This window comes from Parasteatoda tepidariorum, chromosome 7 (genome assembly GCF_043381705.1).
Source record: "Parasteatoda tepidariorum isolate YZ-2023 chromosome 7, CAS_Ptep_4.0, whole genome shotgun sequence".
NCBI lineage: Eukaryota > Metazoa > Arthropoda > Arachnida > Araneae > Theridiidae > Parasteatoda > Parasteatoda tepidariorum.
In genome coordinates, this window is record NC_092210.1 from 75,299,475 (window position 1) to 75,325,923 (window position 26,449).

A 26,449-nucleotide genomic window follows, 5' to 3' on the forward strand; every position below is an offset into this window, starting at 1 on the left:
TTACCCCCCCCCCCCCAAATATGTAAGGTTTTAAAATTTGATGATAGATAGCTATTAAGATTAAGTAGCATCACTAATGAGAACTAATTTTAGGAATCTGTAGGTACACTTTTGTTATTATGTACTAATTAATCTATTATGTACTAATTAATCTATTTCCGTCCTGTAACAATTTTGTTTGGTAGGGGGAAGAAAATCCTGAGTACTTTGGAATTATTTGCAGAGAGAGTACAATTACAGGAATGGATATGTATATTGGTTACATTTTCCAGTGCCAATCTGCCAAAATTGTGAGTAGTTTTAACTTAATTTCCTTTTAATTTATCAATCTATGCATTTTTAATTTGTACTTTTTCACAGTTAACCTTTTTGCTTTTAACCCTGAACTCAGTTTGGGATACAGCCAATTTACTTTCCTTCACAGAAAACTGATTTTCTCGTCTATTATTCGATTGATAGAATGTACTTGGCTATGAAATATTTGTACTTGGTACGAAGTAATTAATCAGTTATAGTTAGTAATAATATGAGGTGCCAGTTTTACTTATTAAAGATAGTTTTCTTGTTTTAAGAGAGTTAATTTTTTTATTTATTAATAACATAGCTGCAGAGTTAATTATTTTGACTAGATTTCTAGAGTGTAGATCCACAATGTTTAAATGTTTTCAGTAAATTTCCCAAGTATTTCGAGAAAATTTCTTTTCCATTTTTGAATATATCAGCTTTTTATTTTTCTGCTTTGGTAGAATTCCTACACAGCAACCCCTCCCCCATCGATTCAGGAAGATCAGCACTATTTATGGTTTTCCAAATCTGTCGACAAAAGCTGATCCATTATAAATCATTTCTTGCATTCCTTGATTTTAACCTTTTCATTTTTGCAATGTTTTTCAATTCTCAATAAATTTTTCAAATACTTCTATTGTAAAATTTACTAATTTGCGATGAAATTTTATGATATAACACCATAAGGCAGCATAGTTTTTAGTTCAATATGTATACTTATATGCTCGGGCCGGGCAAGGTTGACTCAGCCTTTCATCCCTTCAGTGGGTCGATAAATGAGTACCAAGCATGCTTGGGAACTAAACACTGGGGATTCTGCGTTCGGCTGACCTCCTGACCAGAACATCTGCTCCTGCGCCCCAGAGCCCAAGGTCAAGAAAACTGAGATGGGCACAGTAGGCCTTGGCCCTCTATGGGCTGTCGCGCCACTGAGTTTAGTTTTTAGTTATGTATACTTATAGAAATGATTAAGTTTTATACAGCCCTGATTTTGATGTTAAAAAAATTTGAGCTGAAAGTATGATTTCTAAAATAAAAATGAAACTGTATTTTAATTATGTTTCCATCAGTACTTTTTCTTGTAAGTGTTCTGTTTGTTGTTTAACTAACATATAAAATGTTTATAACATTATACCTGCTTAAAGTATTTTCATAGGTGTAAAATTAACAAAACATATAAAAAGAGGATCATAACAGAATGTATTGTATGTAAAAACTTAGCTTTGTATTTCTTAATGAAGGAAATGAGCAAAAATATTCTGTATATTAATCTTATTTGATGAAATAAAAATTGTAACAGCTGCACTCATGCTCTTCCTCTCTTATGCTCATATTAAACAAGTGCAGCTGTACTTTTTTTTAAAAATTTTTTCTTTTCATTAATATAGGTTACTGAAATCCTGAAAACTTTGAAGCAATCTTTTCAGTGTTCTGTAATGACATCTCAGGAAAAACGAGCATCATCAAAAATATTCAATTTCTGTGAAACTTGTCCTATGTATTGGTTTCACAAACTTTGCTCTGACACAGAAGGTACGTTCACTGTAATGTTCCTAATGAATTGTTGATATTTTTTTATTGTTATTTTCTTTTAAACCTTTAAATTCTTCAGGTCAGGCACCTGAACAAGTGCAGTCTATTATAATGATGCACATTGCTGCTTTAGCTGATAAAGAGCAAAAAGAAGTTATGTCCAAATATCAAGTAAGTTTTTATTTAAACTGCTTAATATTGAAAATGTTTATATATAAATACGCTGAGGGAAAAAAAATCCCAACACCAAGAAGGAGTTGTGCTAGATAAACTAAATTTGGTAGGCTATACAACTAAAAGATGATGTATATTCAAATTTTGCATTTGGCGCTAGTATCTCCACTATAAACATATAAATCAGGGTTGCTTTAAATAAGTGTTCTATAGTTCATAAGTGTTTTCATTAAATTTCGACATATTGAGTTGCTTGTTAGTAAAGAATGCCTTTCAAAAGATGAATGCCTTTAAAAAGATGATGATCAACAGCTCACTGACTTTGAACAAGATCGTCAAATATCTCCTCTTTTTATTTTTAAGTGGTAACTTGGCATTTATAATTGAGGGTTCTACATTTAAGTTAAAACAAATCATTACAAACTGTTTTACTAAGAAATCTCCATTTTTAATAAAAACTGCTTAAAAATTGTTTTAGGTCTTTGAGCATTCAATTTCAGTTCCTATTTTTAATACAATTTTTTCCCTCAGGAAATTATTGTGAGAAGCTTGGGAGAGCAAAACATTGTATTTATGACATTGTTGAGAGCTTTGTGTGAACAGAAACAGATGAAACACACTCATACTATCTCTAAAAATAAAGAGGTAAGATAGATTTCATTGTATTTATATTTATTACACACATTTTAGATTCAATGATGCTGTAATATATAACATGATTGATTATTAAAGCAAGTAATTAAACCTACTCTTCTTTTCTGTCTCCTTCGTTTCTAATTCTCATCATTAGAATTAAAGAATTGATTATTTTTCATTTATGATTACTTTTCTTTAGCTACATATTTAATAAATTTATTCTGAAAATTTCATATGCTTCAAGATTAGTAATTAAATTTTTTCAAAAAATTAGATGAATTTATTCATCACAAGCATTTTTTGGGTTTTAGAAAAAGGTTTAGACATAATTTGGGAAAAAAAAATTATGAACTGGTAATATGTTGAGTAACTAGTAGCGGTTTTGTTTAATTCATTTATCTTAATTTAGTAAGAATTTAACAAATTTGTCGTATATATTACGTAGTTTATTTATTTATTACATAATCCTCCCCCTCACTGTTAAGCCATTATAAATATAAGAGTGTGCCAAAGCATGATACAAAATTAGAAATTTACTATTCACTTTAAATTTTGAATAATAGAATCTTTTCGAGATAAATTTTAATTTCCTTATCTAGTTTATATGCATTTTCAATTTAGAGCTCAACTCAATATATACAAGTATTTATTTTACATTGGATTCCAATTTCTCACACATTCGCAGCTTCATCCTTTTACACAATTATTTAAGTGATACGTTATATTGAGGTCTATTTTTTTGCTATTAATGAGTTGGGAAATTATGATTTTTTTTGTCGACATTTTAAGTTCAAAATTTTTTTAATAAACCTGCCTCGGATTTTGTGAGCCATAATAACATAAATTTATGTATTTATTAAACTGCTATGCATTTCTTAACTATTCATGACTTATTTTTATATTGTTTGTATTTCAGAAAAGAGCTTTGCTGCCCTTGACTAATTTAACATCAATGGCCAAGAAAACATTTCCAAACACTTTTGATTCAGTGTTTAAAGTAAGTATGTTGCATTTTAATATTGACATACCTTTTCGACTTCTTGTTAAATCATATTGATATGCAAGAGTTTCAAAATAACAACATAAAATATAAATTTACAATTTGTTGTTTTTAAAAAATAATTAACGTCGTTGTGTTAACAATAATTGCTATATTTCAAGGGAAAAGAAACCAAGCTTTTGCTCTTTTATTCCCATTCCTGAATATTTTTTAAAATAATAATCAAATTGGTTACTAGTTTATTCACTTTCAGTCCATGAATTTTATTAATTTTTATTTGCCTTTATCCTAAATTAAAAAATTTTGATTTTCTACTGGAATAACTCTATTTTATTTTATTTTTATATATTTTTCGATGTTATTGAATAGCAGACTCAATTTTGAGTTTATGTCTACCAATGTTCAAATCTGTAGTCTTGCAATTTTGAACCCAATCCAGGGTCAAGTACAAGGGAACTCCTGGATCAAGTATTGGGAGAAATTTTTGTTTGTTTAGGACTTTTTGATGGAACTAACCCCATTTGCTTTACATGGAAGGGAAAACAACGAAAACCTCCCGCGGCTAGCTTGACGGCAAGGGGACTTTAACCCATGATCCATCCACCACTGAGGATATTTTATGTCAGCACTGCTGTCGGTGCAAGCTGGGTGCGGAATTCGTTCAACCATTGTTCACTGACAAGCCATAGCTGGGATTCAAACTTGGGCACCTCATTAAGAGGCGAGTAAGACAGAATACTCGCTTTAATACAATTTCCCAGTATAGTAACTTTTTCATTGTATCAACCAATGCACAAAATGGTGCATGCCATTAGAATGTTCAGACTGACTGACAATTCCTGTAAAACTACTTTCCACCATATATTTTTTTCAAATATTTTGTCAATTTACTTATTTATTTTAAAGTATGCAGTTTTATCCAAATTAATCCATTATTCATTAGCTATGAATAAGTGTTAAGAATTGTTTCTACACTCACAGTATAGCTACCACTAGTTTGTAACATCCATTTTCATTTGTTATTTCTTGTTTTGTATGTATAATTTATTGTCTAAAAATATTACATTAGCAAATAATGTTTCTAAATTGGTGTAAAATTGTCCTATTTTTAAGTATGCAACTTAATTTATTGCAATAATATCACTGTTTTAGAAAACTATTATTGTATATGCATCTTACACTCATTATGTAAAAACAATTGGATGAAAAAAACATGAAAAGTTGCATTTTTTTCAATGAATTGTTTTAGGAACATTCTTCCGTAAAAATGCTATTGATACCATCATTAGTTTTGAGTGAATTATGCTGAAGTTTTTTTTAATCTACATAATTCAATACAATGAAAACTATAAGCTAGGGACCTGTTTTGCAGCCATGTACTCTTGTATCTATTAAGGAATAAGATTTGCAATCTATAATTAGTTTTAGAGTAATCAATAGTTTTAGAGTAAGTAAATACTATAAATTGACAGTTTTAAAACTTTTTGATTTGAAAGAGAAACTAATTGCAGCAAAATTATAATTTTTTGATTCTACATACTGTCACGACTAAAGATAAAAATAAATGATTGCATGCTGGGGCAGCGCCTCCTAGTTATATTTGAAACATGTGCCAACTAAAAAATTATTTATGGTTTATTTTTAGATTTCTCTTATATATTCAAACTAATTCAAATTGTAAACTTTGTAAGTGAAAAACTTTTTCATAAAATTGTGTTCTGACAACAGTTGCCTTTTTAACATTTTGCTTTCATTTCTGTAATTTTTCATTAATATTACTATGTAATAAATATATTTTCATGTGAAGTATATTTCTGTTTCTTTAGTTTCTGTTTCTTTCTATGTCTCGTACAATATCTTTCTAATTTTCTCTTGAACTCTTTCTTTTCTCTACTCTAACCTTTACTAAAGGATGCTCCACTTACAAAAGCATACTCTCTTCCTGTTGGCTCTCACCTTGAACACAAATTACTTGGAGACAAAAAAACTAAATCGGGCCAAGAGAAAAAGTCAAAAATTATGGGCAATGTATCAAATGTTGGAAAATCTGAAGATAGCACTATAAAGTATCCTCAAAAGGAAGTTTCTAAACAAGCAACACCACCACCGACTGAAGGTCAACTTATTGACCTTGGGCCATCTACGTATGTTCGCAAAGANCAAACAAACTAGTTTTGATACATTTCATCTTTGTTTCCTCAATTGTGATTCCACAGAATTTGATAGTGTTTTTATTGTTTAAAAACCAATGTATTTATATATATGTATATATATATATATATATTTTCACTGTTGTTGAATAGCTGACTCAATTTTGAGTTTATGACTACCAATGTTCAAATCTGTAGTCTTGCTATTTTGAACCCAATCCAGAAAACAAGGGAACTCCTGGATCAAGTATTGGGAAAAATTTTATGTTAGTTTAGGACTTTTTGATGGAACTAACCCCCATTTGCGCTACATGAAGAGGAAAACCATGAAAACCTCCTATGACTAGCTTGACGGCAAGGGGAGTCTAACCCATAATCCATCCACCATTGAGGATATTTTATGTCAGCACTGCAATCGGTGCAAGCTGGGTGTGGAATTCGTTCAACCATTGTTCGTTGATAAGCCAAAGCTGGGATTCAATCTCAGGCACCACATTAGGAGGCGAGTAAGACGGAATACTCGCTTTAATACAATTCCACATTATAGTAACTTTTTCATTGTATTGACCAATGCACAAAATCGTGCATGCCATTAGAATGTTCAAACTAACTGTCCTTTCCTATAAAACTACATTCCACCATATATTTTGTCAATTTACTTATTTATTTTAAAGTATACAGTTTTATCCAACTTAATCCATTATTCATTAGCTATGAATAAGTGTTCAGAATTCTTTTCTACTCTCACAGTATAGCTACCGCTAGTTTATGACATCCATTTTCATTTGTTATTTCTAGTTTTGTATGTATAATTTATTGTCTAAAAATATTGCATCAGCAAATAATGTTTTTAAATTGGTTTAAAATTTTCCTAAACTTAATTTATTGCAATAATATCACTGTTTTAGAAAACTATTATTGTATATGTGTCTTACACTCATTATGAAAAAACAATTGGATGAAAAAAATATGAAAAGTTGAATTTTTTCGATGAATTGTTTTAGGAACATTCTTCCGTAAAAATGCTATTTATACCATCATTAGTTTTAAGTGAATTTATGCTGAAGTTTTTTTAATCTACATAATTCAATTTAATGAAAATTATTAGCTAGGGAACTGTTTTGCAGCCATGTACTCTTGTATCTATTGAGGAATAAGATTTGCAATCTATAATTAGTTGCAATCTATAGTTAGTATAAATAGTATAAATTGACAGTTTTAAGATTTTTTGATTCGAAGGAGAAATTAATCGCAGCAAAATTAAAATTTTTTGATTCTACATACTGTTACGACTGAAGATAAATGATTGCTTGCTGGGCTCCTAGTTATGTTTGAAACATGTGCCTACAAAAAAATAATTTATGGTTTATTTTTAGATTTCTCTTATATATTCAAACTAGTTCATATTATAAACTTTGTAAGTGAAAAACATGAAATTGTGTACTGACAACAGTTGCCTTTTAACATTTTGCTTTCATTTCTGGAATTTTTCATTAATTTATTATGTAATAAATATATTTTCATGTGAAGTATATTTCTGTTTCTTTAGTTTCTGTTTCTTTCTATGTCTCGTACAATATCTTTCTAATTTTCTCTTGAACTCTTTCTTTTCTCTACTCTAACCTTTACTAAAGGATGCTCCACTTACAAAAGCATACTCTCTTCCTGTTGGCTCTCACCTTGAACACAAATTACTTGGAGACAAAAAAACTAAATCGGGCCAAGAGAAAAAGTCAAAAATTATGGGCAATATATCAAATGTTGGAAAATCTGAAGATAGCACTATAAAGTATCCTCAAAAGGAAGTTTCTAAACAAGCAACACCACCACCGACTGAAGGTCAACTTATTGACCTTGGGCCATCTACGTATGTTCGCAAAGAATCGACCAGCTTACGAACTGGCACAGAACGTTCCCTTAGTGACACAGCTGCTGTGATTTGGGATTTGCATCGTGGAGAGCATCAGATGCCATCCAAAAGCAAAGATAATATCTTAGCTGCATCTGATGTGAGAATTAATGAGCTGCCTAGGGCTCCACTTAAGGCATCACCTTTGAGAAACATGTAAGTTGAATACATAGCACTAGGCATGCACATATCAGCACATAATGAATTAAGCTACTATTAGTACTGCCACCAATGCTTAGATTGTGACTATGTTGCTGACCCTTCCTGTTATTGTTTGTCTTTTTTTTGTGTGTAACTGCTAGTGAGTAATCTTACTTGTGATTTGTTTACATTAGCTTATTTGTTTAGATGCTTATTGTGTGTTATAACACTGTTTTTCCCTCTGCTTGTTTGGTTCATTTATTTAATTTTTTGTACGTGTTAGATGAATGAAAGGCATATTATTGGTGTTTTAATTACGTTTTGATGTGTTAAGTTTCTGGAATTGTATATCATTAAAATTTTTTTGATGACATTTTATCAACTCAGATATGATGCATAAAATACTAATCAATTTTATTCCCCACCATCGTGATTAGAATTAAAAATGTGTGCCACTAAAATTTTTATTAACAGGTTCTTACTATCTTAATCACACCCAAAATTTAGTTAGAAATATTCAATCTTCTCAACTAATTCTTCTCAACTCAGCTAATTTTATTTTTTCTTTATTTGATATTCAACTCAGGTGATGAATATGTTTTTTTTATTTATTTTTAATTTCTTAAAACTTATCAAATTTCAAGATTGCTTGAAATTATTATCTCTCTGTTTAATATGTTGCAAAAAATCCGTTTAGCTACATTGAAGTGTATAAAGTTCTGTTTGATGTAAAGAAAGACATTATGAATAACTGTGATAATAAGGGAAGATTCTATTTCTATTATTTAAGTGAAAGAAATTCCAAAAAAATATTTGATGAAAGCTTAGCTTCGATTTTTTTATATTTTCATAACTTGAATGTATTAAAAACTAATAACATTAGCTAAAGTAAATTCTTGAAAACATTAAATTACAAAAATTCAGCTTCAAATATACTTTCATTTAACAAAAATTATTCCTTTCACTGCTGTCAAAAAAGAGCATTCTTTTTAAGAAATTTAGATGTGTAAAAAATTATATTGATTCAACTATGAGAGATGAAAGACTGTATTTAGTGCTATTCTGAAGATTTTTAGTCAATGATATTGAATTTCATTTTATAAATTCTCTCTTCTACAAAATATAAGCTTATAACATTATTTTCTGTGTCTGATTATTAAGCACTCTATTTAGCATAAATAAATTTTTTGCTATTCTGTTTTATGATTTTTTTTAAATAATATATTTATCAGAATCATGAAATTCGGTGCACTTGGCAAATGTTGCTTTGTATTGAGCTATTAGCATTTTTTCTTTTTTTTAAATTCGTTGCTGACAATAAGTGAAAATTTGCTAGGAATGTGCTTGGGATAAAAGATCAAACTTTTTCTGTGATGAAAACTGCCTTCAGCTTAAAATTCATCATGCTGTGCAAGACAAGTGACAAAGTATAAACCCATTTACTTGACATGAAAATTTGAAATCAGTTCTTACTAAAATATATTCAGCATAACAAGAAATTTTACATGAAATAGCGTAATATCAAACATTTGTCACTCTCCCTCTATTTTAAAACTTTCCCTGAACTATAAATTGTCACTAAGCTAACTGTATCACTTAAATAGATTACCATAAGGTTAAAGTTTATAATTTGTAATTCCAAATAACATTAGGCGACTGATAAAGATATGAATTAATATTAACAGACATTTAAATCAAATTTTTGCTTTAAAAGAAAAACAAAAACTATTTGATTAGTTTTCTTTCTTTTTTTAATTTAAATGAAGGCTCATTCCAAATTATATATTTATTTACATGTATATATTCTAATTAATGGCTTTTTCTACATTTCATTATTAAGAAGTAAAATTTTTTCATAGATTCTTAAGAGTTGGCTCGAAGAAAGGTGTGTTTCCTTTAAAAGAAATAAAAGAACATCACGGTTCAAAAGGTTCTTGGAGAAAAATGCTGTTCAATCGTGTTCAGAAGCAGTATACCAAAGATATTGTGTTTGGTAATTAAAAGTTCTAGTATTTTTGAATTTTATTTTATTTGGCATATGTGAAATAACTTGACAGAATCATCTTTTCTTTCTCGTATTTTAAATAATTTGTTTGTAAAAATAATGTCGTGATTTAAGATATGAAGACAATTGTTGCTTTACATTTTGGGGCATTCTCGTTGGACAAAAAAATCTCTTAATTATAACAACATACATCATCAAACATCAGCATACATCATACATCAACAAACATCGGCATAAAATTAATGAAAGCTATTCTGGTACTTATTTGTAAATTATTTATCCCTTATTCTAACAGTGTTTACCAGTCATAAATATTTATATATAATTCCTTTTTACTATTTATTCTCTGTAATCATGTCTTTTATGTATTATTTTTATTTGAAGTTAAGTATTTAATGATAAAAGTGTTCTTTATTGTTTTCTGAAATAGTCACTTGATATTACCTTTTGCAATATTTTATGATAAGGTTATTTAGTTTTGATATTCAAGTTTTGCAGTTCTATATTTGTGAGAAAAAGAATTCCATTAAGTGTTCTATATTTAAAAAAAAAAGTTTTTTTCGATGTCCAACCAAGCGGGAAGATCTCTCTGTTTTGAAAACTGTCAGTAAATAACTGATCAAGCATATGTTCCCATTGGCCATACTTAGTTGTTAAAAATATGTGGTTGCTAGCTTATAGTCAGACACAATTCATTTGGTCAGTAAAGTGTTAAGATAAGCTTTCAATTAAGAAATAATAAAGCAATGGTGATGGATTTTAATCTGTTTATTTATTTTTTGTACCAATAGATTTTTCTTCTTGGCATTTAAAATTTAAGAGATTGAAATAACTACTTCTTTTCAGTTAAAAATTTTTTAAATAATTGACAAACCTAATCACTATAATTTTGTTTCTGTCTCAGATGCTTTCATTAGTAATGGTAATGAAAAGATATGTTAAAAAAGTTGAATTGTATAGTCTACCTTCAAATTCATTAAAGTGCAATATGTATTTTAAATGTAGGTGAAGTTTCTGAAGAAAAGAGAGTTGAACCTCCCAAACATTCATCTTCTCATTTAAAAGCTTTGTGGAAAAAAGCCATAATGGAACAAATTATACTCATTCGACTTGAAAGGGAACAGAAGAAATTGAAATGTAAGATTTGATAGAGAGTACTATATGAAATATTTATAAACTAGTTACTATTAGTTATTTTTACACATTTCTGTTATTAAGTATGGTCTATATTTTTAGAAATTCAGGTTGCCAAAAAAAGAACTTGGAAAACTCAGGGAATTTTAAATTAGGTAAAAAAAAATTTTTAAAAAATTAGGAAATGCTCACAAAATACGAAAATTTTGTTAAAAATCTGGAAATAGAGAATAAAAATCCTGGAAAAATTTAAATTTTTGGACCTTTTTAACTTTATAAAAGAATTTTTTATTATGTTATAATTTTTCCCTTAAAACCCTTCTACAAATTTTTAATTTTCCTATGCAATGTTGAAACTTTATAAAAATTTATTTAATGTAATGTTTGAATAATTTTTCAAAGATACAATTATTATGTTAAATGCATATTTTTATTTATTTTTTGAACTAAAAGTTAAAGATGTTAATTTTTTCACCTTATGTAACTAGTTAGCAATAATTAATCATTTGCTTGAAACTCATTCAAATGTTGAGAATTATGATTAGCAAAAAGTTTGATTTGTAGGTTTAGTAACATGTTAGTTTATTATTGTTGTATAATGCACCATATATTATGTAAGAATGGAAATTTTGTTTTGATATATGACTTCTTATTTTTCACGCTTTAAGAATTTTATTGGCGTATTGTATTACTCAATATTATTTTTATGTTATTTTATGCTAATTCATTGCATAGTTGTTATACTAATTCATTGCATAGTTGCTATACTAATTCATTACATAGCTGTGTTAATTAGGGAAAGCTAAGGAATCCCCCCATAAATTAAGTATGAACCCTGAAACTATAAATCAAACTGTGTGTTGTTTATTTCTACGTGAAAAGCACAAATATTACAGGGATGTGATTCTTCCTCGGATCCGCTGATTTCCGCTTTTTTCAGATTTTTCCATATCTTCCACTCTTTTTTCATAAATTTCCGTGCGGAAAAATTTTTTATGCAGTAAATGATTTTTTGTTGAAAATTTTTTTCTTCCGCGGAGCGAAGTATTGAAGCCCCCAATAAACTTTTCTTCACATGTCAATCAGTTGGCTGGGGTGAAAGTGGTTGACCTTGGTAAAAAAATGCCGTCTCCTACTCCACTACTCTTATCTTTTCAGGGATGAAAGACTTTTTAAAATTTCCGACCATGTTCCAAAAACTTTTGGGGTGTCGAACTAACGATATAGTCGGACTTGCGACGAACCCCCCCCCCCCCTGCAGTAGCCTCTTGAGAAAATGATCTTCAGAAGAAAATAGATAGAATTTCGGCATGTACGCTGTTGCCTTGACAACCGCGACTTCGTTATAGATTGAAAAAAAGTCCTAAGCAGTTTCGTTTCGACCGCTGATATTTGATTTCTTTTGATTGGCTGATTTACAGAATTTTAAATATTAGGAACTGGGCCAGAATCTGCAAAAATTGCGATTCTTATTTAGATGATTTTTATGTAAATCATCGATTTTCGTATTTAACTGATTTAAAAGTTACTTGTTGAGATTCGTTTTTACACGATTAAAAAATCATTACTCGCAATTCCCATTCACGCAATTTAGAAATTCAATATAGCGATTTGTATTTAAGCGTTTTTAAAACCCAATATCGTGATTTGTATTTAAACGTTTTTAAAACCCAAAATCGCAATTCATATTCCCGCTAGTTTAAAATACAATGTCGCGATTCGTATTATATATTTTTAAATTTCAATATTGCGATTCGTTATCACGCTGTTGTAATATCAAACATTGATTTTCGTATTTATACGCCGTTTAAACATTACTCGTTGCGATAAGTATTCACGGACTCTAAAAATTATGCATCGTGATTCTTATTTATGTGATTTAAAAATTCAATACCGCGATTTGTATTTTCGTGCTTTTAAAATCCAATATCGTGATTCTTATTCACGTGATTTTAAAATTCAATATCGTGATTCTTATTCACGGTATTTTAAAATCCAACATCGCGATTCTTATTCAAGCGATTTTGAAATCCAACATCGCGATTCTTATTCACCCTATTTTAAAATCGAACATCGCGATTCTTATTCACGCACTCTTAAAATCCAACATCGCGATTCTTATTCACCCTATTTTAAAATCGAACATCGCGATTCTTATTCACGCAATCTTAAAATCCAACATCGCGATTTTAAAATCCGATATCGCCTTATTCACGCGATTTTAAAATCCGGCATCGCGATTCTTTTTCACGCGATTTTAAAATCAAGCATCGCGATTCTTATTCACGCGATTTTGAAATCCAACATCGCGATTCTTAATCTAAGGCCTCTAAAAATTGTGTGAGAAATGAACTTTCTTGTCCTATCAACACTGATGATCAAAAGTCTGCAAAACGCAGTCTACAGATCAGTCATGTTAATAAAAGACCATCGAAAAAACAAAGAACTGATGAGAAAGTCCATAAAGGTCCTTTGACCATTAAAGAAATGTTTTTTAAAATAATGTGATACATAAAATCGTGCTTATGCATAATTACTCAAAGTTATCTAAATTATTAAAAAAAAATTATTTTATTTAAGAACATAATTACCATTTATTTATATTTATTTGAATAGATAATAATGTAATCATTATCAAATTGGCTATTGAATTCATATCATTTTTTCTTTTGCACGTTTAATGCTACAGTTATAAACTTCCTCTTTTTTGTGTTTTTGTCAATCACATCCCTGATATTACTAAAAAGAATGTATGTTACCAGCAAAGGAATGTATGTTATGTTTTTCTGGAAGAGAGGTTGTCCTCCAGTGGATCCCTGGCCATTGTGGCATTTACGGAAATGAACGGGCCGACATGTTGGCTAGAGAGGCTTCAGCATTGCATACATCTTCTCATCCAGTTCCCCTCAGAAATGCAAGGCGGCTTCTTAAGAGCAAATTCAGGCGCAGAACAATATCTGCTCTTAGGGACTTAGCTGATGGAAAATCCTGGGCTAGCCTTCTTGATGACCAGCAGCGCTCTCACCTTTCCCTCCTTCCCAGAGCTGAGGGAGTTGCTTGCCTTAGATTAATTACTGGACATGACTACTTGCAGGCCCATTTATTTAAAATTAACCTGGTCAATTCACCTCTTTGCGTGTTCTGCAACACTTCGCCTATGACTGGGGAGCATCTGTTTGATTGCCCCTCTCTTCTTGGCATTCGTTCCTGTGATGACTTTTGCGCCCTCTCATCTTCTGGAGCTACTTCAGTGTTTTGGACTCCAAGGATGTCTGAGAAGACGATGGCGGGCGTAATTTAAAAAAAACAAAACCCAACAAAGCTGGAAATCTGGCATTGTATAAATTTCCAGAATAGATTAAATGATAACACAATATGCTCATCGCCTAGGCATTCTATATTATACCAAATGGAAAGCCAGCAAAGTATGAAAAATAATTGTTTCATACTTTTAATTAGTATTATAGTTTATTAGCTTTAGTTGAAAGTAATTTCTTCTGGTAATAAGATGATTTATTTAGTTTAGTTGTCTTTAAGAAAGGCGTTCGTTTTTAATAATCATTGTATTTCATGCTTTACCTTAAAAGCATGTGTTATTAATAATTTAATTCACCAGGATACTAACATGGCAGAGATGAGCGGTAATCACTTGCTCGCTAAATCCTTCATTGATGCAATTCTAAAGTAAAAGATTATTGGTAATAAAAGGTGCAGAAAATACCCTGTTGACCTTCCAAATTGGATACAATTAATAGTAACCAAATGAGTTGATTAAGTAAAATTTACGTCTTATAAAAAATTGATTTATCAAATGGAGAAAATATTATTTTCTTTTTCTTTTAAACTTATTGATATATTTTTATTTTTACTCATGAGAACAAAAAAAATAAAAATGTGTGCTGTTTCTTTGTTTTGCGAAACTCGTTTGTGAATTGCCACTTTGTCTAAAAAGCATTTTTCATTGTATGCAAAATCAGAATTTTGTACAGCTCTGGTAATACATATCACCAGGAAGAAGGTCTTTTGCTTCCTCTCCAGTTTTATTTGTTTGCTCTGTTTTATTTGTGTGTTCAGTTATTCTATTTGCCTTTTGTATATACATGCATATGAAATTTTTAAAAAAAATATTCCCGGCCCCATTTTCACTGTAAAATACAAAACGTATCTACCTAATATGAGCATCTACAAAAGATGACTAAGCTATCGTTCTTTTGGTTCTTTTGGTTGAGATAATTAGACATGAGATAATTCAGCAAAAAAATATTTATATTTTTTTCATTCGTACAAAATAGCGTCAAAAGTATCTGTAAAAAGTAATTTGAAAAAAGAGATATTATATCACATGATGTTCTTTTTTCTTCGTTTTGTAATGATTTTGCACTTTTTATTTCCTCAATTAACTTTTGGTCATTTATATTTTCAATCATTTAAATTTTGATCATTTGTTATTTTTCAAGAAATATCTCTTTTATATTCATGAAAGTTTTCCAGCTACTTTTATTTACAAGTAATAATTTATTTTTCAGATTTCTGCTCATTTATATAAAATATTTGTAATGTGCAACTAATTTGATATTTATTTATTTGTATATTTTAAATTCATATTGAATGCCTGTTTACCTAATTTATAATTTGAATGATTTCTTTATATAATATTTTTTACAAAGAATGCACAATAATAAAAACTACTTTATTTTTTTAGATTGTAAATTAAACTTAGTTATCTAACTATTACTTGTCTAAAAATTAAAAAATTGAAATAATTAATAAGTTATTTATAAATGGAAATGCATTTTTTGGTGCAATTTACTTATGTTGCATACATTTACATATCTATTCATTAAATTTACATAGAATTTTATGAAATGTGCCTTTTTTTGGTTTGAGCCATGCATTATTTATAACATGCTATGTTCATAAGAAAATTTTAATACAGTTTCTATTTGTAACATCAGTCAGAAGAGCTTTTTATCTATTTGCTACTTTTTATATGTCTGTTCAGGTGTATTTTCAACATTCCCTACTTATTTGAAGTTAAATAAATTTGAAAAAATAATCCCGTTATTGCTTATAAAGGAAGGAGCATTTCAAAATACTCTATGTCCTTTCTATGTAATGTCATACACATTTTATATTCTAAATAAAGCAATTATAATTTTCTTCCTTTTTTCTCATACATATAATAACATCCTATCTAAATATTAAAAAAGAAATATTTAATATTTTTCAGTGAAAAAAAGTTTAAAAATATGAAAAGCTATAAAAATATGAAAAGGTATCAAAATGTAACAATGGAATTGCCTTTTATTGTTTTTGCAACATTTTCACTTTGTTTTATTTTTGGTGATAGTGAAGCAAGATAAAATATTGGAAAAACATTTAAAGCTTGATTATGAAGTCATATCTCCATGTCCCAATGATGCTGTTAAGAAATGGGAAGAAGTTTTCTCATCTGATGGAAATTATGCTTCATTAGAATCTGCAATTAGATATGGTAACTATAAATTTTGAGAATTCTTTCATTTTACTTTTTTTATTTTAACATTATAATTATTTTAGCTTAGTTGAGTTTACTGCAAAACAGTCAAGTTCGCAACCTTTGCAATTATAACCCGTCTTTTTGTAGTAAACCACTAATGAGAGATCAAATATACAAAAATTTTTCACCTTACACATTTCCTTTGACTTTTTTTTAAAATCACATTTTCAAATTTAAAGGTTATCTGCAAGGTAAAGGAAATCTAAATGTTTGAAACTGCATTCCTAATGCCCTAACAATCACTATGTCAATCTATGACATATAAATCTTAAAAGAGTAATCTTCTTACAGATAATAATTAAAATTTTTATTTTAATAAAACTTAAATAACGTCACTCATACACGGTCCACTTTCAAACAGTTTCATTGAACTTTACGACCTAAAACGTAAAATACATAAATGTTGTAGAACAATTATAACTAGAGCCCAAATTTTGAAGACCTTAAAATTACATAAAAGTGCCATTAAAAATAGCAAAGAAAAAAAGGGAAAAAATTTCCTTATAATTAAATAAGAATTTTAATCTGAAATGTTATTACTTTCCAAACTTTATGTATTATTGTAAACAAGTAATAACAATAAATAAAACAAGTAATAAATTATATATTGTATCAAAATTAAGTAATAATAATTTACATTTAATAGTACTAAAATAAAATATTAAGAAAAATCAAAGTGCAACTTACATTTAAGTTCACAATCAATGTTTAATGAAAATATATATATATATATATATCGTTCATGGGCTGCAATAGTGGCACAACTAAAAAAACATGCGTTTTGGACTAAGAGCAGGTGTAAATATGAAAATACACGTTCTTTTCAGCAGCAATACTAGCACAACTTATAATTCAACTTGAAGGTAATCTTCGTTTCACCAAGCTAAAGCATTTCTTATGCCTTCTCCTTAGCAATGAAAACTTTAAACCCTCTTATCTAAAAACATGATTTTTTGAGTTGTACCGCTATTGGAGCCCATGAGCGATATATTTTAAGAATGTGATAGTTGAAAGTGATTAATTTTTACTTTAAAAAAAAAATAGTACAAATTTTGTTTTCTGTTTTAATATGCCTTAGTAGAACACATACGATTGCATCTGTATGCATATCCTAAAAACAAATTGGCATATGTTTAATAACTTATGTAAAGCGTACTACACTTGGAATCATTTATTTTTGTTGCTTAGAAAACTAATTAAAATTGTTAAGATAGCTTACCATGGATATTTAAAAAAATTGAAGTAAGTATACTAATCATTGATGTAAGATACTAATCGTAAGATAGGAGTAATATAATATTTTTATTGGTCTTGCTTGTGTTATATAATTCCAAATTTTTTGCTTGGTTTTTATCTTGAAAATGATAATCTGATATTTAAAACTACTTTGTAGGTGTGCCTCGAAAGAAGAGAGGAGAAGTATGGTTGTTTTTAGCTGATAAATATAGCAGTTCTAGGAAATGTCCGCCCGTAGACAGTACTCCTTATCATGAATTGCTTCGGAAGCTTACTCCTTATCAACATGCAATTTTGGTTGACATTGGTATGTTATTTTATAGTTTTTAAGATTAACATAGACAAAAATAATATCTGTATATGTTAATTTATTGGTTTCATGTTTAGAGTAAATTTAGGTAGCAATTTATTGTTTAATAAATTTGATCTTATCAAGCAATAACTATAAATCAAGCTAATTTAGCTCTGACTCTGTAATAATCTTTGGAGGAAAGCTGCCAAGTGTAAGTTATATTTAAATTGGGGACTTTTTAAAATAAAAATCGATTTTGATTTTTAATTTTTTTAGTCATACTAAATTATTTAGTATTGTTGTAAAACCATGTTATTTATTTTTTAAATTTTTTTTTATTTATGTATTTAAAATGTTTGGCTTTTCAGTATTAAATTGAATTTCAGGGCGAACATATCCTGGTCATCCATATTTCAAACAAGTTTTGGGTTCTGGCCAGTTATCTCTATTTAGCCTTTTAAAAGCATATTCTGTTGTTGATGAAGAGGTAGGGTATTGCCAAGGGTTGAGTTTTCTGGGAGGAATACTGTTGCTTCATGTGAGTATTTATTTTTCATCTATTTTCAACTTCTTCATTATTTAATTAGTATTGTATGTAAAGAGTGCTTTTTTTGTAAAATTTAGTTTAAAATTAATCTAAGTCAAGATGCCATAAAAACTAAAAAAATATTATGTTGGCAGACAAAGTAAAACTGTAATCATGAAAATGTAGGGTAAGTTATCCTAATTGACAGTAACCATGTAGCAATATATGAAATTTGTAGGAAATTATATTTTTCTTTATGAACTGATGTCAAAGCCATAAATTAAGCTTGAAAAAAGAAATGCTTACTATCAAGTTCAAACTTGCACTGATATTGGCGAAAAACAAGTGAATAAAAGTGCAGAATGAGTAATAAAAATAGTGAATGAATAACTTCCCCTTTTTTGAAGGCGGAAAAAAAGGTTTTTCTTTTGATTTTGTATTTTTTTGTTAAATAGTTTTTCGTTAGTACATTTTTTATTAATGTTTAAAACTGTTTAGAGGACAGTTTTGATCCTCGAGCCTTAAGTTTTGCATCCTTGTTGTAAGTCTTATTTAGAAGATACTCGTTATCTATTTTTTCTGCAATTTATAATTTTTGCTCTGCATCAGAGATGATTGTGCTCCGGATTTCCGAATTTTTTGGTTAGCGCGATCCGGAAGTTTCCGGATATCCAAGGTGCAAAAGTTTCAAGAAATTATTGATCACAGTTATGTATAAAAAAAATTTTATGTTTTATTTAGAAATATTACAACTCTAATTTATACTTGGCATCTCTTTCATTTGTAAATATTTTTTCTGATAGAATAATAAATGTGATTAGATATAAAAGTAAACTTATGCATAATTATTCATTTAAATTATGCTGCGTATAATTTGTTTAGAATTTCATGTTTTGAAAATGTCAATAATTTAAATTTATAAAGACATTAATTTTTTGAAGTAAAAGTAATTAATGATTTTATTGGAGAAATTTTCAGGATTTTTGAGTTGAGCTCACAATCTGTATGGTATATTTAAAAGGTTAAAATATGTCTTTGCATTTTTGCGGATAAAATATTGCAGGTCTAAAAACTAGTATTTGCTGTGTTGTATTTCATGTAAGTAAGATTTTGTTTGCATGAGATATTGTCCTTGCCAGCTATCTTTTTATCTGAAATATTGTTCTTGAACCAGGCTGTAGATAATCAGGAGTTCACTGTATTATAAAATTAAACTGATTATATTTTCATATTTTAACTAGAAATAGTATGTTCTAGTAATAGTTTTTTAATTGCTTTTCATTTCAGCTCGATGAAGAGAAAGCTTTTCATGCTCTAAAACATATAATGTTTACTTTGGGCTTGAGAAATCAATACAAGTCAGATATGGCTGCTTTGCAGGTATTTTTATTTAAGTATTTTATGAATGGTTATGAATATTGCCAGTGAATTTTCTTTGTTTTTGTTGATCTTAAAAACTTGCTAACAAATGTTCTTATTTTTTTTTCTACATTGTTATAATTTATTATTTTAGCTTTTGTCAATTTTATTCAGTATTCCATGAAACCTCAACATCTTATTCAAAAAAACTTTTAATTATATAAAGTTGACTTTGAACTAGTTTGAACCTCTGTATTTTTAAAACTGCAGAAATATTGTTAGAAATGTAATACTTAATATTTCTTGTAGTTTAAATAAAAAAAAGTCATATCTGAATAAGGTAGGGTTAATTTAATTTTACGAACACATTGTTTAAATTTATAAACACTTGATCGCTTTCCTATTATTAGAGATTGCTGTTTTTAGATATTGGAAAAAATTCTATATTGGTTTTGATGGAAGTTTGTTCATAATTATGTATTGGAAGTTGTTCCAGTTTGTATGATGAAGGTAATTTCATTGCAGTTTTTGTGAAGATTTTGCCCATAGTAGTATAATTTTTGTACGTTTGCACTTTTTATAATATAGGGTTTTATTCCAAAGAATTGAACAAAATTACTTAAAAATTTTTTTTTGATTTATTATTTTGTTTAGAAATATTATTATTAGGTACATCATGGCCATGAAGATTTCAAAATTGTAGAATGCTCCTTTATAGGAATAAAGAGATGCATATCTTTCTAAAATGAAGATTTCGTTAAGTAATTCAACGGTCGAATCAAGGGATGAAAAACCCCTGCCCTAATGCCAAGAATTCAAAATTAAAAGTGATTGAATGTTTCCAGTTAGGAGCACGGAAGAGATTCATAGTTAGCGATTTTTTGAATGATAAAATTGCCAAAAACAAAGCCAAATTATTTCAAATTAATTAGTATTAAATTTGAAATAATTTGGTTACAGCCTAATCGCCGAAATGAATGTGAGAATTAATATAACCCTGTAGCTGAAACATTTTTGTGATAAGGGAAATAAAATAACTTAAGGAATAAAGAGTTATAAATAGATCTTGATGTTTGATTTAGTCACGACAGTGAATTCATGAGTTTTTTTGCCTTGAATTAAAAAGCTAGCCTTTACATTGATTGTTAAGAAGTGGATAAAATATTTATATTTGCTATTTATAAAATGTAATGAAAATTGAATAATTGGTTTAATTCAATTAAAATTGGATTAAGAATGATTAAAAAAATTAAATTTAAGAAATTAAAGAGATTTTAAAAGCTGGGAAATATGTAATGCCTATTATGGCATCCTGGCTGGACATAGAAAATAAAGTAATATTTTTTTATTATTAAAATTTAAGTATCTCTCCCTTGTTACAAAAAATGTTACACACTAAAATTGTAAAAAATCTATGCAAAATAAAAAATTTATACAATTATGTATTGCTATCAAAGCAAAAATATTATTATATCCAGAGATATTTATTAAATACAGTTATATTTCAAACAAATTTTCAGCACAAGTTATTAAATCTTAGATTCTTGCATATAAATGTTCTGAGTTTTTGATGCTACATGAACTGAGAATATAAAACAATTGTCATCACTTTACCAGGATACTTTAGTTTCTCTCAAATTGGAGAGAACAGCAAATATATGTTATTTATTTCTTTGCAAGTCCTTTCTTTATTAAGATATGTTTTTAATGTAAGTTTTGCTTGCTTTCATTATCTAGAAATTGCTAAACCTATATTTTAGGGCTTTCAACTTCATTTGAGCATGTTTTTAAATATTGGTTACATTAAATGGCAAAAGTTTTTTTTAGTTTTTTGCACTATTAACTTTTCTGAATAAACACTTAGTCAATTCAATCATTTAGTGAATTAAAAAAAAAAATTTTTTTTTTCATTTCTTAAAATTGGGTGCTTGCACTTCAAGAAGAAGAAGATTATTGATATCTGTAACCTATGACCTCAGCAACCTCTGATCGTTTATAAACAAGATGGCGTGTTAAAGTTGAGCTAAGTCTCTCCACATAAGTTAGAATGTCAATTAACATAAAGTTAATTAAATACAATGCCGTATCGCACATCAAATTTGTTAAAATATAATTTTTTACTTAGCTTAGATTTATTATTTTATTTATTTTATTGTAACAGTAATATATTTTTGTTTTGCGTACCTGGCAACTTTGATGCATTACTAGTTTACTTATGTTCTACACGGCTTTGTGCCTGTCTTTGTGTTATGTAAGAAATATTCAGTGAAAAAATTGAAATCTTTGTGTATGAATATAAAATGTGCCACTTAATAGAATTGATACTTGGTGGACTTGACTTACTCGAAATAGAATGGAAAAAAACAGTTGCTAACGTAAACAAATGCCACTATTCAACAACCAATCAGGATCGAGATACTATGTCACTTGCAGGTATCCCAATGTTAATAATTTGAATTTTCGTGATAGCTTAACTCTAATGTATAGTGTAATAGAATATTTAATGTAGAAGAATTATATGTATTTTTTGTTGGCATAAATTTTGAAAATACTGGATTCTAATGTTGATAATTAAAGTACTAAATGCTGATGTGTACATTTTGTGTAGGTACAAATGTATCAACTTGCCAGACTCATTCAGAACACTGCACCCGAGGTACATGAATTATTTGATAAGTACGAAGTCTCTCCTATGCTTTATGCAGCACCATGGTTTCTCACTTTATTTGCATCTCATTTTCCCATTGGATTTGTTTCTCGCCTACTTGGTATGTTTTTTCAATATTGATGATTTTAAATGGTTTTCTTCATCTGTTATTTATTTATTTATTTAATTATTCTAGACATGTTGTTTCTGCAAGGAATGTCTGTGATCTTTAAAGTTTCAGCTTTATTACTGAAAGTCCACCAGGCTCAGATAGTGAAATGTAATTCTTTTGAATCTATTGTGTCATACTTAAAAACTACATTACCCTCCAGTGGCCATATTGGAATGGAAAAAGTCCTTGATCAAGTAATAAACCTTTGTTTTTAAAAAAAGTTAACTTTTTTTTCCGTTTGACTTATCACTTGCTTTAGTTAATTTATTTTAAATGTAAAGTTTTTACCTCTAGAGAGATTCTTCTGTGTTGACCATTCCCTACATGAACTTAAATTACTCACTCAAATTTCTTGCTCGATGTAGTTTGTGCTCCTTATATTTTTAAATTTAAATCTAATACAATTACCTCATGAACAATGGCCAAAATTTATATATGGGATATTATATGAGATTTATTGCCCCGCTCCTAAAATATTAAAATTTGATGAAATCTAATAACCTAATAAAATCTGTATTTATTTTGCCGACAATATTAAAAACATCTTTTAGCTGAAGGCATTTCTCGATAACTCTTGATTTCACGAAATATTTTTTCCTATTTCCAAAGGAAAAAATGCTTCCTTAATCAATTTAGTTTTTTGAAAATTGTTTTTGGAACCATATTGTGCCTAAATCATTCATTACTGAAAAATTAATGCATGTTTAGAATGAAATTTTCTTATTCATGCATCTTGTAAATGATGCATGCTTAGAAACGAATCTACGTTCATAAGATTGGAAAGGGCATTTTTATTTAATGAATCCATATAAGAATGACACTTTTGAGCTAGTAGCTACTGCGGACAATAATATTATATTATACTATTATAATATTATAATAGTATTTAATGATTAGTAAGAGTTAGATATATTAAAGAAAGTCATAGCATCCCGCTTTTAAATTCATTCTTTGTCCTCTGGTTCCAGACCACTGATAGCCCTCTCGGATAATCTTGAAATAATATTCAATCGTTAATCAACCATACAAAAATGGCATAACTGTGTCTCAATAATAATAATAAAGGAATGAATGAAACATTAAATAAAGAAAAAGAGATTGAATAAGAAAATAATAAGCAAACTTGTGCATTTCAGGGTCAGTGCTGATGATTTACAAATGGCTAGAATTTGATGCAGAAAATAAAAAAATTTATTACGCATTTTGCAAGATTATATCTTAAAAAATTAATCTGTTATATATCCCCATCAACAAGCATGTTTTACTTTTTTATTTAATACATTTTATTTAATTTTTGATTTTAAATTTATTTTTTTATGTGAGACTAATTTAGTGTTTCATTCTGTAATTAACTTGGTTAGTTATAATTAATCAAATTTTATTCGAGACAAAATAATAAATGTTAAGTGATTATAAAGCATGAAAATGATTTTAAATGATTCACAAATATGTTTAATGTTAAATTTCAATTAAGTTGTGATATTGCCTGTGGGAGGACCAGTACATATTAGCACTTGCCAAACNACTGAGCCACTGAAAGTCATGTAAACAACTCTTTAGTTCGAAATTATCTTTAAGGAAACATTGAAGTTCATGTCTCAATTCAAATAGTCTGTTTAAAATTTTTCCTCGTGATAGCCAACGAACATCCGTATGAAAAAGAAGCTGGGTATGGCTACTTCCCATTTCTTCGCACATTAGCGAAAAAAGTCGTGAATTCAAAGGACGAGTTTTGATAAAGTTAACTATTTTCACGCTTTCATCCAGAACTTTCTGTAGATCAGCGGGCATTTTAATTGTGGCCAAAGCCTCTCTGTGTATGCAACAATGTGTGGATATGACATTTGGCGCAACACTTTTAATTCTCGCAATAAGTCCTTTATTACTTCCGACCATATTTTTTGCTCCATCTGTGCATATTCCTACACATCTATTCCAAGCAATTTTGTTTTCTTGTATAAATTTATTGACAACATTAAAGACATCTTCTCCTGTTGTGTGACCTAATAAAGGCTGACAAAATAAAAAGTCATCGTGAATTTCTTGATTTTTTTCGTATCTAACAAACGCCATAAGATTTGAAAAATTCACAATATCAGTTGACTCATCAACTTGTAATGCATAATAACGACTTTGAGAAATATCAGATAATAACATTTGTTTCACATTATTAGACATATCAATGATTCGTCGGTGAACTGTATTATTTGAGAGAGAAACGCTATCAAAAGCTTGTTTCGCTTTTTCTCCTATGATTATTTCGGCTTGAGCTGCAGGCTTGATTAAAATTTCACCAATGGTTTCCGCTGCACTGCATTTAGCAATTAATAGCGACACACGATAAGAAGCTTCTAATATTTTTTTATTGTCACCTCCAGTCAAAGCTCGCATAACTTTTTGAGATTGGTTCAAATCCTTAAGTTTATTTTCAAAAAAATCTATCGATTTTTTTGAAAAATCTATCGTACTTATTATGGTTTGTTTCAAAATGGCGCTTTAAGTTGGACGGTTTCATGCTTTCGTTTGTGAGTTTTTCAAGACAAATGACGCAAAGTGGAATAGGTTCATTTTCATCTCCAGTCCATGAGAATCCAAACTGAAGATATTCTTTGTCATACTTGCGGGTTTTCTTCACCTTTTTCTTCACAGGTTCTTTCAGTTGATTGTTACTATCATCATTACGTGTTGTAGATACTAACCAGCGATCCATATTCTATGTTAGGTATAAAAATTATATTTTATAAAAATAATCAAAATAAGTCGAATTTATTACATACTTACTGTAAAAAATAGCTCAAAAGTTGAAAATAACAATTGACTGTTGACACCACTAATTATTAACTGTCAACTCCTCAAAAAATAGCCAGTACTAAGGATTTTACATAAATAAGGATTTCGATGTACGTAATAATTACACGGGTTAAGCAACATTTAACAACAAATTTAGCTGTCAACAAACAAAATAAGTACAAAAGTAACGTCTCGGACACGATCAAAAGCATTTGGAACACTAATAGATTAAAATGCTTATAAACAGCGTTGGATGCGATGAAAACTACTAATGTAGTTAATATAATTCCACAAATGATAAAAAAAATCAATTTTACTTAACGTACTTATGTACATAAATTTGTTACTGGATACACCTTAAACATAATACACTGATGTGCATTAATTATTTTATTCTAAAAACACCNTTTTATAAGAAAAACTAGGTTTGGTTATTTTTAAGAAAAATATTTAAATAACTAATTAAAAATATTAAAATAAATATCATTTATGAAAATAACCGTCTCTTCTTCATTTCTTTCCATTTCTTTACGGCAGCAACAAACTAGCTAGATGCACTGGCGTGCACTTAACCCTTCAAAGTGCTAATGTACCTTAATTTATATGCACTGGCGTGCTATTGTTTTTTTTATATTTAACTGTACCTGGCGTGTACATAACTCTTCAATGTACTAGTGAACTTTAATTTATATGTAACTGGAGTGTTAATCCTTTTTTTATATTTAATTGCACTGACGTGCATACTGCATCTTCGATGTACAGATTTGTGTACATTAATTTGACTGCACTGACGTGCTAACACAACCGCTCACTGTTTTCGATTTCGCATTGATATGCTTCTTACTTCAAAACACAGAAACGTGCTAACCATTACAAATCACTTCTACATAAAACAACACATTATTTAAAAATTTTCCTGAT

General features: G+C 28.7%; 1 protein-coding gene across 1 annotated transcript in view; it reads left to right on the top strand.

The window, feature by feature from the left end:
- The window catches only part of LOC107452214 (TBC1 domain family member 1), a 38,761-nt gene that overhangs the window by 8,211 nt on the left and 4,101 nt on the right, over positions 1-26,449 (top strand). Inside the window, exons 5-18 of the mRNA XM_071183651.1 lie at positions 186-290; positions 1,674-1,818; positions 1,898-1,989; positions 2,524-2,637; positions 3,545-3,625; positions 7,413-7,843; positions 9,688-9,821; positions 10,839-10,970; positions 16,318-16,461; positions 17,900-18,049; positions 18,421-18,572; positions 19,848-19,940; positions 22,528-22,687; positions 22,763-22,932. Coding sequence (XP_071039752.1) covers positions 186-290; positions 1,674-1,818; positions 1,898-1,989; positions 2,524-2,637; positions 3,545-3,625; positions 7,413-7,843; positions 9,688-9,821; positions 10,839-10,970; positions 16,318-16,461; positions 17,900-18,049; positions 18,421-18,572; positions 19,848-19,940; positions 22,528-22,687; positions 22,763-22,932 — 2,103 coding nt within the window. The remainder of the gene's footprint in view (positions 1-185; positions 291-1,673; positions 1,819-1,897; positions 1,990-2,523; positions 2,638-3,544; positions 3,626-7,412; positions 7,844-9,687; positions 9,822-10,838; positions 10,971-16,317; positions 16,462-17,899; positions 18,050-18,420; positions 18,573-19,847; positions 19,941-22,527; positions 22,688-22,762; positions 22,933-26,449) is intronic.